General features: G+C 33.1%; 2 protein-coding genes across 5 annotated transcripts in view; one reads left to right on the forward strand and one right to left on the reverse strand.

Annotated features, from left to right (window-relative positions):
• LOC123699439 (ATP synthase subunit d, mitochondrial-like) overlaps nt 1–8,745 on the forward strand; it is a 30,036-nt gene extending 21,291 nt beyond the window's left edge. For 2 of the 3 annotated variants that reach the window (XM_045646370.1, XM_045646369.1), the window contains 2 exons: nt 7,954–8,175; nt 8,528–8,745. In XM_045646370.1, the coding sequence (XP_045502326.1) occupies nt 7,954–8,175; nt 8,528–8,729 (424 nt within the window). In that variant the 3' untranslated portion in view covers nt 8,730–8,745. Of the gene's footprint in view, nt 1–7,626; nt 7,766–7,953; nt 8,176–8,527 lie in introns of those variants that run through there. The other variant, XM_045646368.1, reaches the window with a different exon arrangement.
• Nucleotides 1–13,692, reverse strand: part of LOC123699438 (ETS-like protein pointed) — a 100,664-nt gene that overhangs the window by 79,272 nt on the left and 7,700 nt on the right. For both annotated transcript variants that reach the window (XM_045646363.1, XM_045646362.1), the window contains exon 2: nt 5,309–5,444. In XM_045646363.1, coding sequence (XP_045502319.1) covers nt 5,309–5,434 — 126 coding nt within the window. In that variant the 5' untranslated portion in view covers nt 5,435–5,444. The remainder of the gene's footprint in view (nt 1–5,308; nt 5,445–13,692) is intronic.

A 13,692-nucleotide genomic window follows, 5' to 3' on the forward strand; every position in this document is an offset into this window, starting at 1 on the left:
CATTTTGTGATAAGTACTGCTTCTTTTTTCATAATAATTAAGTACGTCTCTTGTTTCGTTAAAGATAAATAAATGTATTTTTAAGCGAGGAAATGCGTTAATATGAAAAGTAGATAGCTCATAGCAGGACCACATAGACAGAACGATTACAATCAGTGATGCATACGCGATGATTAACCCATAAACACTGGTTTATTTACGGTTCAGGCGGAGGGGTCGGCCCTCCCTAGCACGTGATTACCGATATTTGGGGGCACGAACCCAATTCAGATTTTACGTGCCTTGATGATGGATAAACTATTCACTTTCGACCCTTCCTCTTCCTTGCTTTCTTCATTGATGGATGTTGGCAATGCCACGGATGAGAGACGTTGATTAATGGTATTTTTCATGAATGCAATAAGTATTTGGTAAGTAATAATTAATTGTCGTAGATCTCTTTTATTTTTGGAAAAATTATATATCTCAATTAAAATAAGCCAAAAAACTGTAAATATTTTTTTATTTAACCAAACAATACCACAATTTTCTCGTGCATGATATAAACTACAACAGACCGCGTTCTAAAACGTTTTTGTACAACCAACCTACATAAAAAGCTACAAATAAATTCTGTTTATCCTGATATATTAGTTAGTTGATTGTCAATTTGTCCTCGGTTTAATTTAATTATGTTGATCACATGTGACTCCTCGATCTTGTCTCTATTTATCACGAGAACTTTTAAACAGAAGATATATGGAGATCACTTAATCCTGTGTTTATAATGCATTTTCCTTTACATTCGACAGCGTAGTTTCAGGACTTTCATGTTTCTGATGGGGTCACGGATGAATTCTACACATACCCGTGGCCCTGTCGCTGATGTGGCTTGACGGAACACAGTGGGGTTTTGGTCGGTAGGAATCCGACATAACCCACGGCCTCTTCCCCGGAGGCCGTGGGTATCTATGCAAGATTTCCCCACTAAAAAAAAAAAAAAAAAAAAAAAGGACTTTCATGTTTAATCTTTTTAAGCAGCAGTAATAAACTTTTTATTTATTAAGTTTTAATTTTTTTTTTCTAAACTACTAACTTTATGAAACAAAGTATAGTGATTTCATTGTGGACAAAATAGGAAAAAATATAAGTATTTTTATGTTACTTTTATATTAATATATATGGACGATAAAGACCCATGGAGGGTTGTCGCGTAAAAACCACAGGACAGTTCTTTGGCATATTATGATATATTATGTATAAGTTAGATATAAGTTACATATTGTGTAATATTGACATGATTTTAAAAGAGCAACTATGGAGTTTCTTGCCGATTCTTCTCCATAGATACTGCTTTTCGAATCAGTGGTAAATGTTAAAAATACTTATGTAATGACGATTCGAAAGTGCTACTAAATAGTAGTCTAATTGAATAAATGAATGTTTGAGTTTGAAAAAAAAAATAGCTTAATATAAAAGTAGGTAACATAAAAATACTTATCCCGTAGTTTTAAATCTTTAAATTTTGAGTGTATGTCCATTTATAGCACGGTGAAAGAATAATCATGTAAACGTCACAAGACGAAATAAAAACTGCTGACTGATTTATATATTATCTTTAATAATATAAAATATAGATAACTCATAACAAGTAATGCAATATCTTAGATATCAAACAATATAGTATCTAATCAAAGTTACAGCTACATAAACAAAGATTACAAGATAAATTTGTCAGTCATTTAATTCTAGGAATATATTTTATTCAAATTGAAGCGGTTATCATAAAAAATATATATTTATAAATACACTTGGAAAAATTACAGAATATTTGTCATAAACTTCGAAACGGATATATCTGCTAGATAAATCCCTTTAATTAGGGGCCGGATATCAAGTGGCAGGCCCTAATGAGCTACGCTCGCTCGAATAAATAGAATAATTTTTCCGTATAGTTTCAGAAATATGAAATACAACGCTTTATGTAAGTTTTACCTTATTTATTATGTGTTCAATGTCGATTTTTTTGAGGACAGAGCTTTATAACATTCATTGAAAAATTGAAAAGTATCCAACTATTCAACCTGTTGACGAAAGTTTTTCTCTAAAATATAAACGTTGAAAAAAAAATAGGCATTTAGAAATATTCATTCTGTTTATGATATTTTGTAGACTACGCATTTAGAACAGGAGGTTTATTATTTCATTACCTTATAAATATGACTTACATTTATATGAATGTAAAGAAAAATACTGATAATAATATGCAATTAACTACACTTCCGCCAAAAAAACTTTAATTAATATTTGAAATAGAAGGTTCATTATAAAATGCATTAAACAGCATTGTAATGTAAATGATGTCATATAGTTAATCGATATCATACAAAACTATAGGTACAATTGCCAAAAAACATTAATATTTTTTTTCATATAGCCGTGATAAAAACGTTGTAACACGAGAAGTAGGTAATCGTTAGAAGAATAATATTATATTGTACTTAAAGTTAAAATATATTATTATTTGTAAGTCTACATAGCAGGCCTAAGTTTTTTTTACCTTTATTCATGTTTTTATAGTTAACCTATACAAAACAACATTATATTATTAATCAAAAAAGTTTAACACTAAACCAAATACCAAGTATTTTAATATTAACCGTGGGAAACGAACAAGTATTTAAGAAAGTTACATATGGTAAGAAGTATGTAATCCTTTCGAGCCCATACAGTACATTTTCTGTCTTCGAGGAGCGATGTAAATCAAGTCAAGTTGTATTTTATGGCGACACCTCTTTGAATAAAGGTGTTAACGTCATAACTGTCGGCAGCCCCTTTATTTTACCCTTGGGTGTATGACGTGTTCATTTGATGACTTTAAATTAACTTCAAGAAACAAATGCATTCATTCATTCTTTATTTAAATACCATTCTTCATAAAAAAAGTGAAACGTAAATATCTTTAGTTTATGGTATGAGAAGGAAATAGGTTAGATTTGCTTGTAAAATTTACTATTGAAGCTGTTAAATTTCAAATCGTTATGTAATAATATAACAAACTAAAAATAAGATCGAAACATTATTTATCCTACGTCACAGAAAACAATTACAACAGTAATGGTAACCCATTCGTAAAAAATCCAATAAGCTCTTCGTCGCAGTAAGCTAATGTCGTAACTCATTAGCGCAGCTTAACGTCAGTGTCACGGACAGATTAAAAATAAAGACAAAACGAATAAAAAGCGGACGCTTTGAAATAGAAACTCTTTTTTCGATACTTCTTAAACTTCTCAGTGATTGATTGTTGGGGATGGTAAGAAACGCTTCATTTAACGCAATTAGGTATACCAATATGGATTTATTATTTATATCAATATCTTAATAACACCTTTTCCGTGTAAATAAAGCAATATTCTTATATTGAAATACAACACTATTTAAAAATGTGATAAAATATTTAAATTACGAAAGCGCGAGAAAGCTCTGATAATCAAAATTATCTTATAAATGGATTTATTCCCTTTATATTTAAACAAATTTAGTTTACTCAATCACTTTAAAATTACAATTTATGAACAATAAAAGCTTGACAATATGACTGCTATGAAAGTAGAAGGACGGTTGATCACGCTCCGTTGGACGCGCCTGCCACCGCGGTATCCGGTGCTAGCCAGCCCTTACGTGCGACCAAACTGAATACGAAATAACACAAAATTGGACTATGAATGGAATACTCATGCATTCAATTTCGGATATCAGCTGAATATGTTTAATTGTCGGCTTTATTTGTTTGTGATTCTAATGGTCAGTCGTTAGCGCTAACTTTGATATTAAACTCTATCAAAAATATAATTCTCTCTTACAATATTTAGGACTTTAGGTATAAGTTGAAGCATTTTATCTAACCACCTTAGTAATATAGGTATATGCCTACTAATATCAAAGTTGACCGTAGCTAAATGTTTGAGTTTGCAGTTATAAATAATATAAAAGCTCTTTATTATTCGAAACGAAATTAAGCGGCCGCTACTACTAGTCAATACATAGTCTTTATTAAAAAGTTTAAAGTCTTTTTATATTCATGTACTATCCAGAACACGTCTTGGCAAATTATACTCTAGTACTATATAGTATTGGACCTGTCTTACAGACGAGTTTTTGTGATCCTCTCGCATTGCTTTCTTGATTCGCCTTTTCTGAACTAAATGGGCTTGTTATAATAAAGCTACTTGTTCGTTAATTATCATGGACTAGATAAAGCAAGTTTATTAAAAAGTTATAATAAAACATTTCCGTTTAAATTTCAATTATTTCTATCACTAACGAGAGAGCTTTCAATTAGAATATTGAACGTAGGTATCTTTATCGTCAAGTCAAATAGTATATGCTTTAAAAGCCTCAGAAAATATGTAAGTAGCTCTGTACGAGAACTTAAAGAATACATTAAAATGTATTTTATGTTAGTTGAATAAAATGAGCAACATATATCGAAGCAAAAGGACGTCAGCCTTTAAAATGAGTATCAAATTATGCCTTTTCGTCTATAAGTATTTTGTATATTATTAAAGGAGTAAAACCGGTAACATTAATTTTAGATGAAGCCGTTGCAAATGTCCACGGAAAGTAAATCACACTAACTGGACAATTTTCAACGGAATTTCTAAACTAGTTGAGCGTGTTCGAATCGTCTAGGCTAGCCGCTGGCAAGGATGTAGCTTTTCCTCGTATAATCGGATTTCCTGCCGTTTGTAAGTCAAGATCAAGGTTCTATTTCAATGAACAGAAACCTGTTGAGCCGTACTCGTTATTACTTCGAGTGTTTTCATTAGTTTCTAAAGTATGTTGTTATTCTGGCTTTGATGTTCGCCAAGGCTTTCATTTGGTACCTACTATTATATCGCGCGAGAAGAAAAAATATTGAATGGGTTATCTGGTTATGAAATTTTCTGTATATCCATCGAACTTATGTTGAAGTACTTTGTCTCATTGTTTTGGATTATAATTCAAACAAACTATCACTTTACATTTTACATTACTGAAAGCTTTTACGAACAGTTTTGTATATTTTGTTGTAAACTACACTTTGTGCAGCTGAAGCATTAGTGCATTACTGTTTATCTGTCCGATTCACTGTTTATTGATATTATTCCTTATTCTATTTAACACTCTTTGACGAAACAGACGCTAAAGACGCACATCCAGAACTATCTAACCATGATTTCTTATTTTTTCACATAACATACCATACTTACAAAATCAATTCGAACTATGAAACCGGCTATAAATGTCTTGTAGCAATGATACTATAGTACTTATACAGTATACTTACCAGATCAAGTCGCAAGCTAAAGGAGACATGCTTGCGGGGCGGCGGCGCGGTCATAGCGGGGGCTTCGTAGAACGCGGCGTCGTCGAGCCCGAAGTCGGAGTCGCTTTCTGCCCACTCCAGCTTCATCGTGCTGGGACTGGAATTAAGGATTGAGTTGTAGCTAGTGTTTTATGCAGTTGAAACAATGAAATAAAGGAGCTGGACAGCTGTATAGCTGTGAAAATGTTGCCGATATAGAGATGATTTTCAGGTTGGAGCTTGCAGTTGTTAAAAATATGCTATAAGTATTTTTGAACAAGAGAGCGACGTTTCGTTTGGTTAAAAGTTTATATAATCATACCGTTGATTTATGCAATCCCGAATTGACAAATATATGAAAAATTTACGATTAGTATTTTGAGTAAAAAAGCTGATCAAATTGCTAGCGACGAGCAAGAGCGTATAAGTTTATTTCTATTTCTTATTTTTTGTACATAAGAGCGGTTCCACGTCAAGCATCTCGGCTCTCGCTACTTACATAAACGTCAATATAATTTTATGGTCAGTGATCACTGGGGGCAAGTGGCAATACTAATAGGGCTTCGCTGACCGCAGGTAGGATCGGTCACATGCCATTCTTGGCTGTGTTGATGTTCTCGTTTTATGCTGTTGCGTTGTGACAAAGAAAATATGAAACGTCGCTTACGCTTCGCTTCATTCTTCTCATAATATATTGAGAAAAATTAAATTATCTTACACCATTAACATTGGGAATGAAATTGCTATAGTATTTACTATTTCTTACGATTTCAAATGCATTGTACGAAACCGTTCCATTTTTATTTAATATCACAAACCCCATAACGTCACTCATCGTTTCCATTAATATCCCATCAAAGCGTTTCAGATTCGTTCACGCTAACGGGTTGATCCGGCGGAAACGGTTCCCGAAAGCACGTGTTTTTCATTCTATTCAAGAAATAGAGCGGATAGTCCTTTGAAAAGTGGAGTGGCCGTTTCGGGAAACCAAAATGATATGGTTAATATGTCGCTGGAGGAATTCAGCGTGAGCCAACTCGTGTCGCTCCGGGCAATATCCGCCGGAAACGATGCTTACATTGACACCGTCTGTAATAATGCCTTGTAATTGGAACGGCGTGTCGTTTGTTCACTCATTTGTAAGAGAGGGTGAAGTCAAGGGTCATAATTAGGTGCAAGTTCTTCATTATGATCGCGGAGATTTGTTATCACAAATTGCCTACGGATTGGTTGGTTGGTACCTTTGAAACGCCTAATGCGTTTGTAAGATTCTTTAATTAGGTAAATTAATGAGTAAATAAATAAGAACATATTATTTTAAAATATTGGGGTAGTATAGTAGACGTCATAGTAAAATCTGTTGCTTTTTATACTTTAAAACATGTTTATAGACATGCGATAAGAAACATAGAATAGCGAGCAAAGAAATAATCTACAAGGGTATTATTTATACATTCTATTTTGAAAAAAATATAACTACGTTTACCTTAATTTAGCTCTTAAGAAATCATACCGACCGATTGTTTCTATCTTATCAGAATAGATAAAACGTTATCTTTACATAACGATATTCGCACGAGTTTTATATGCATGATAATATTACGACTCTATATTTTTCGTATGTCTCATTAAATTAAATTATATTTTAGCCTCAATAGTATCAAAGACTTTTTTTCAGTCAGATATAAAAGTAATGCATCAAGAGATCTTTAAAATGCTATCTGGAATATAAAACAGAGATTTTAATATGTAAATTCAGTCACTTAAAAAAGGGATTGCATTTCAAATTGATTCATAGAACTTCTGAATAATGTTAAGGTCCTTTTGTTGCTCCAGGGCCTTAATCGTTGAAATAGAAGATTTAACTTCTGGGGGCATTAACACGCAGATGCTAAGTCGTTGACATACGGTTCCCGACCTACAAAATAATTTTCAGCAATTTGCTCGCACGCAATTTCGCGTGCTAATTTGATCATCTGCATCTTGTGCATCGCATGGTCGATAATCGATGTTTATTACTGAATTGATTAGTGAAAGCATTTCGGACAATATGGTACTTTAAATTTTAGTAATCTTATATATTCAGCAGCTATTCTTTTCGTAAAATTCCCTTTTACAAAGATATTTTAGATATGATTTCAGATTTGTGTTCCATCCAACAAGTAAATATTTAGATTCATTTGAAATAAGTAAACCTTTGTGTCGCCATCATTGTCTGTGTATTTTAGCATTTATCGTTGTCATCTGGGTTGTGATATATAATTTCAATGTCATTAAAATATCAGTAGTCAAAAACTTGATTGCGCAATTTTTTTAAATTATGGCGAAAAGATTTACAAAACCTACAATTAATTGGAAGGAATTAGATAAACTAGTGCCTCCTAATCAACGAACGAATTTCTTGGCATTTAAGGCAAAATCTGATAATTATCTTCGACGGTTAGCTGTTTATTTTTGTATCATTATCATTGTTTGGGATATCTGTTATTATGTGAAAATTCTGCATGTTTAAATTATTAAATTACTCTTGTGAATATTGTTATTGCGTTTTGTAATTCATAAAATTTCTATAGGACTGAAATTTTACATTATGCTTACCTATAGCTAATATTTAAAAATGTTTACAGAGTTCAAGCAAACCCACCTGAACTACCAAAAATAGATTGGAAGAAATATGAAGCATTGGTGCCGGTTGCTGGGCTAGTAGAAAAGTTTAAGAAAGAATACGAAGGCTTTAAAGTCCCGTATCCTGAAGATAAATTATTATCAGCTACTATTGATGAACAGTGGAAGGCATTACAACCGGAGATCAAAGCATATTGTGATAGTGCACAAAAAGATATAGAAGTGTGAGTAAATCTATTAATCTAACCAATAAATATTTTGTATCTATTAGGATTTTGTGACCAGTAAAGACCCGACGAATAGTAGGTATACAATACCAGATTAGAAAATGGTTTGAAGACATCTTTCCTCGTTAAGAAAGATGATTTGATTCACATTGCATTCAAGAATAAATAAAAGCATTCCGTGTAAGTATTTCTGTTCTCTCTGCTGCGAGTGAGATGGGTTAACTTATTTTATGCCCAGATGACGAAGCATATAACGTAGCTCTTACTTAGAGAGTGTAATTGAAATTGATATAAAATCGACTTTTGTTAAATAAACTAGTAATATTATAACAAATATTTTCAATTTTAGAGCAACTAAAAAATTGGAAAAGATAAAGAGTCTACCTAAATTCGAAGATATGACCATGGAAATGTTTTACGATTTATATCCGAACGAAGCATTAGATCCTGTTAATCGTCCGACGTTTTGGCCACACGATGAAGAAAGTCAACTGGGATACGAAGAGAAAAAAGCCAAGATAGATGCGAAAGAAGCGCAGACGAAAAAGTGATGTTAACAAAATTGAATAAACCTATCGTTATATGAATTTTGGTGTTAATTTAATCCCACCAAAAACATTTTCATGTAAAATGTTGCCAAGACGAGCCCATATGACTTGCACTGTCAAAAAGTTATCAGATCTCATGTAGAGCCAAGCTTCTAACACTACTCGCCCTAACTCTACAAGGCCTAATTTCACAAACTCTACACCTTAGTCAAAATATGTTTTGGCCATTTCGCTACATTCACATCGGCGCAAGGTGAAAAATTAATTCACTGTTCATTACTTTTGTGTTATACAATAGTTCTTGTTGTAACGAACGGCCAAGCCACATATTTTGACTAAGGTGTAGAGTTTGTGAAATTAGGCCTTGTAGAGTTAGGGCGAGTAGTGTTAGAAGCTTGGCTCTACATGAGATCTGATAACTTTTTGACAGTGCAAGTCATATGGGCTCGTCTTGGCAACATTTTACATGAAAATGTTTTTGGTGGGATTTCATTACTTTTTGTAAGTTGTTCGTAATATTTTTTTTTTCTTCTTTTTTTTGGGGTGTATTTCTTGCACATCAGAGACGCCTTTTTTATAGCCCACTCTCTTGTCAAGGACAATTTTTTATTTATTTTTAGCTACTGTGTGGACGTAAGAGGCAGGAGACGTTCGCAACACTTCTATTCATTCATATTTATATGATCTGATCTGAAGTATATGTCTCAATATTATAATATGTCGATTAAATTTTTTTTTTTAACAAGGAGTATCTATACATATCTATACATATAATAATAAATCTGTAGAAGGGCCAATTCTGTACATTGAAAATATTGAAAAAATAAATACCAGGGGGTGTTACTGGATCGATACCAAACCCAAATATGTGATTAAAAAAATTTTTGTCTGTCTGTCTGTCTGTCTGTCTGTCTGTATGTGAAGGCATCACGTGAAAACTAACGGTTCGATTTCGATGAAACTTGGTATAATTATACCTTATTATCCTGGGCGTAAAATAGGATACTTTTTATCCTGGAAAAATACGTAGAAAAAAATTAATCTTAATTTTTCAGTTTTATCCATAGACGTTGTTCTGTAGAACCGCGAACACACGTTGCGTATTATTATAGGCTTAACCGTATTTGGGTCTAATAGATATTTATAAGATGTCATTGTCAGAGTTACTCAAAATGGAGAAATAAACCATCCACGCGAAGACCGACATCCGAGCGGACGGAGTCGCGGGCGGAAGCTAGTATACATAATATATATAGGGGAACCAAGTTTTAGATTATTAGATTAGACCTCTAGCGTCATCAAAATTTAATTTAAAATTACAGGTCTCATACAAACTCCCATCCCCTAGTTTAAGGGGTTGGGGGATGAAAGTTACAAGTTTTATAATTTTTTTGTTGTTTGTGTGCTAATACTAGCTTACATACAAAATTTCAGCTTTCTAGGACATTAGGAAATACCTTAAGAATTTTGATGATCATCAGTGAGTCAGTGACGAAATTAGCGTTTTTTAGATATAAATAAAATCTGAAGTATAAAAGCTAATGTAATTAAAACTTAATATTTTCAATAAGTCCGCTATTGGCAATATATCCCGAAAATTTTGTTGATCTAGCATAATCCAAACCCAAGTTATGAGGGTTCAAAAAAACGTCGAAGCGCTTCGAGAAAAGGTAGGTGTAGTGCCCGTGCGCTTCGCTTTCGCTTGGCTCGTCTTGGCGGGGGCACTACCGTGCCCCCAGATTTTTCATGAATGTCTAGATTATATACTAATTAGCTCTTCTCATCTTAAAACCCATACTATTCTAAAAAGCATCAGTTCTCAATTTCGTTTCTAATAAAACGTCCCCTTCTTGGAATAACGGTGCTTTGACAGCAGAATCCAGAGTAAACGGTCGATGCAGTGGAATTGAGTCCAAACGAGTGAATTATCGTCTATGGGTGCATAAAAGGGCTGCACAAGTCTATATTTAGTGTTCAGGGTCGAAGCCGAGACATCAGCCAAGAAGTCGCGCGTGGCAAATTGTGACTGATGATCGGATTGTGTTACCGGATTTATTTAGAGCCAAATGCTAACTGAATGTCTAATTTGAAGCTCTTTTATTTCATTAGTGACAATTGTATTAATTGGTGACTACAGCATTTTGAATTCAATATGAGCGAAGTGGAGGTAGTCATTTGTCTGAGGATAATCCAGGTCATGATTAATTTTCAACCGGTATTCCCAAATATGACGAAGCACGCTTTATCTAAAATTGTTAGATTTTGTCAGAAATTAAGAAAAATAAGAGTTTTCTTGTTTGAATTTTCGATACAATGTAGTAAGTTTAAATTATTCAAAACAGTCACTATTCCAGATCCAATAGTCCAGTTTTGTTTATTTAAAGTTTGCTATATCGTTAGCATCTGAGAATGTAGGAAGTTAGAAGTGCCACAAAAGCAAATAGAAAGCTTAAGCGATTTATAGAATCCAAATGCTGTAATTTATACTTATTTGTGGTTAAATTAGTTCCATAAAGTTGAAATATTACGCGGACAATTTAGTTTGATTTATTAAACGAAATATGTTTCAAGCGATATTTTGGCTTCTAATTTGAAAATAAATTAGTATTTTTTTCAGTTAGCATCAATTGTTGAAATTACGTCTTTTCATTCATTATCTTTATCAAAGTCAATTAGGTACTTAAATTGGAAAGTTTATGACAAAGGAAATTTAAATATTAATTGCTCAATGAATTACTTTCGGTCGTCAAGGTTAGCTTTTTTTCTTATTTTAATTGATATTTCGATAAAAAGTGGCACAAATACTTTATACCTATGTATTCACTTATCGTTTCTAGATGTTTCTGTAGGTTTATGTTAGCATATCTTTCTCGTTATTCTTTACTCTTTGTTTCTGAGAATTCATTTGTTTCATTCATTGCTTTGCTTAGTTCTTGTACATATAGTACCGAGCCTATATTCTCTCTGGGGCGTGGGTGGAAGGGTGAGGACCACCTGTTGCAGACGTCTATATTTAGCCTCTCCCCGCCCGCGCCCCGCGCTTCAGCCATTCATAACTATGAGTAATGTGCGAGTTGAAAAATTAGCTGAGTCCACCAACGCCGGTCATTTGTGACACTTTGTTTTGGTTTACATACGTTTGATGCGTGAACATTCGAGGCTATTTCTAGGTTTGAATTATTTATTATGTGGAGAATTTTATAATTGACTACATGTTTATACATATAACTTTCAACTCATTGTCAGCCCATATTTGTTGCCAGTGCAGGAACATAGACCTCCTATGGGTCTTTTAGTTTTGTAATTAATTGTATATCCTACAGGATTCAATTTTACCATATTTGTAACTTGAAACCTCAAACTCACCACTCGAAATTACTGCAAACGGAATAAAATATCCCAGAAAACAAAGGCGTTACAAGTCTAGTAGCATATGAATAACATTATAATTGTCATACAATCAACCTCCATGATACGTCTGCCTATTCATTCTCATCCACGCATAATAAAGCCGTGAGGTGAATGTTGAGCGATAAACGCTCAGAGCTGTTTACATGTGTGGGTTATCTTTTGAAGCTCTCCGTGCCTGCTCAGTATTCTTTAAGGTGTTAATCGATAGAGATTAAAAAACATTGACCTTCGTTAAGGAGCACCATCTGCATAACTATTCACGGAGTGTTGTGAGACACGAATCATGAGTTTGTCATAAAATACCTAATGAACGTTCTAACTTCTAAGCTTCATGTTTGTGATATAATGATGTCAAATGAGTCATAGTATAATATAATGATCAGCGATAATTGATCTTTGAGATTTATGTGGAGAAAATTGCGATAGGTCTTTTAGATTTGGCAAAGTTTAGATGCGCTTTCAGTCTGGACGAAATCTGCTTCGATTTTTGGTACTCGAAACGAAAAGCTGATTTAAATTTACATACGAGTAGTCAATTAAGATAAAAATGTCGACGGGCTCTTTATTCGGTTTTCTGTATTTATGTACTCAACACTAAATCTCTTTTGTCCAATTTGTTTAAAAGGTCTTCACATTCTCTAATCACTATCTATTACAAGACTAACAAGCAACGAAGGCAAGTATACGGATAAATATCAGGTATCTATACTGGTTACTACCTATGTAGGTACTATTTAATTAAGGTTTAATGTATTCAAATGAGAGCCTGACGTCTAACAATAAATCTGTGCAAGTTTTTCAAAGAAGCTGTGATCTTATACCTTGCCCTCTGATAAACAATTCCATAGAATACTCAGTAATGTACGGACGCCGATATTGATATGTGTCGTTATAAACATTTTATCAGCATGTCGACGAACTCGTCTCAGGGCCGACGTAATAATATTATGCAAAGGTATTTTATACGTAGGTTATTTTTAAACATATACTATAATTCTGTCTACCAATACTATGGTCGAATGTACTTTTAGCTAAGACTTTTAGATAAAATTAATGTAGATCAAGCTATCAATAACTGTTTTTAAATTAAACATGACCTATTTTAAAAGATAATTAAAAAAGTTAGCCTACTTGTATGATTTATTTATATTTATAATCTGTGTTTAGGTTTCTATCTCTTTTTTCAGGTATGTTTATTTCTACCTCTATCATATTCTACCTAAAATTTCTATAAAATGACCACGTGGGTGCACCTTAGATAATGATCTAAGGGGTGCACTAGCCACCAATGTAACTAAGAGATAATTAATAGAGCTTGGTAAATATTAGAGCAAAAATTACTAAATTGTTAATACTGCTATTATGTGAATTGATTTCGGTACATCAGAAAACATGTAAATTGTTTCCCATGCTTGTATGTTATGGTCTTTAATATCTTTGTATCAGTTAAAGTTTGAAATTAGAATATAACCAAAAGTTAGGCAACTGTAGTGCTGTTGATCGTTACTAATTAATTCGTAATTAAAAATTCTGGTGCGCCCGCGCAGACGTCGAC

The sequence above is a fragment of the Colias croceus genome, chromosome 18, assembly GCF_905220415.1.
Source record: "Colias croceus chromosome 18, ilColCroc2.1".
NCBI lineage: Eukaryota > Metazoa > Arthropoda > Insecta > Lepidoptera > Pieridae > Colias > Colias croceus.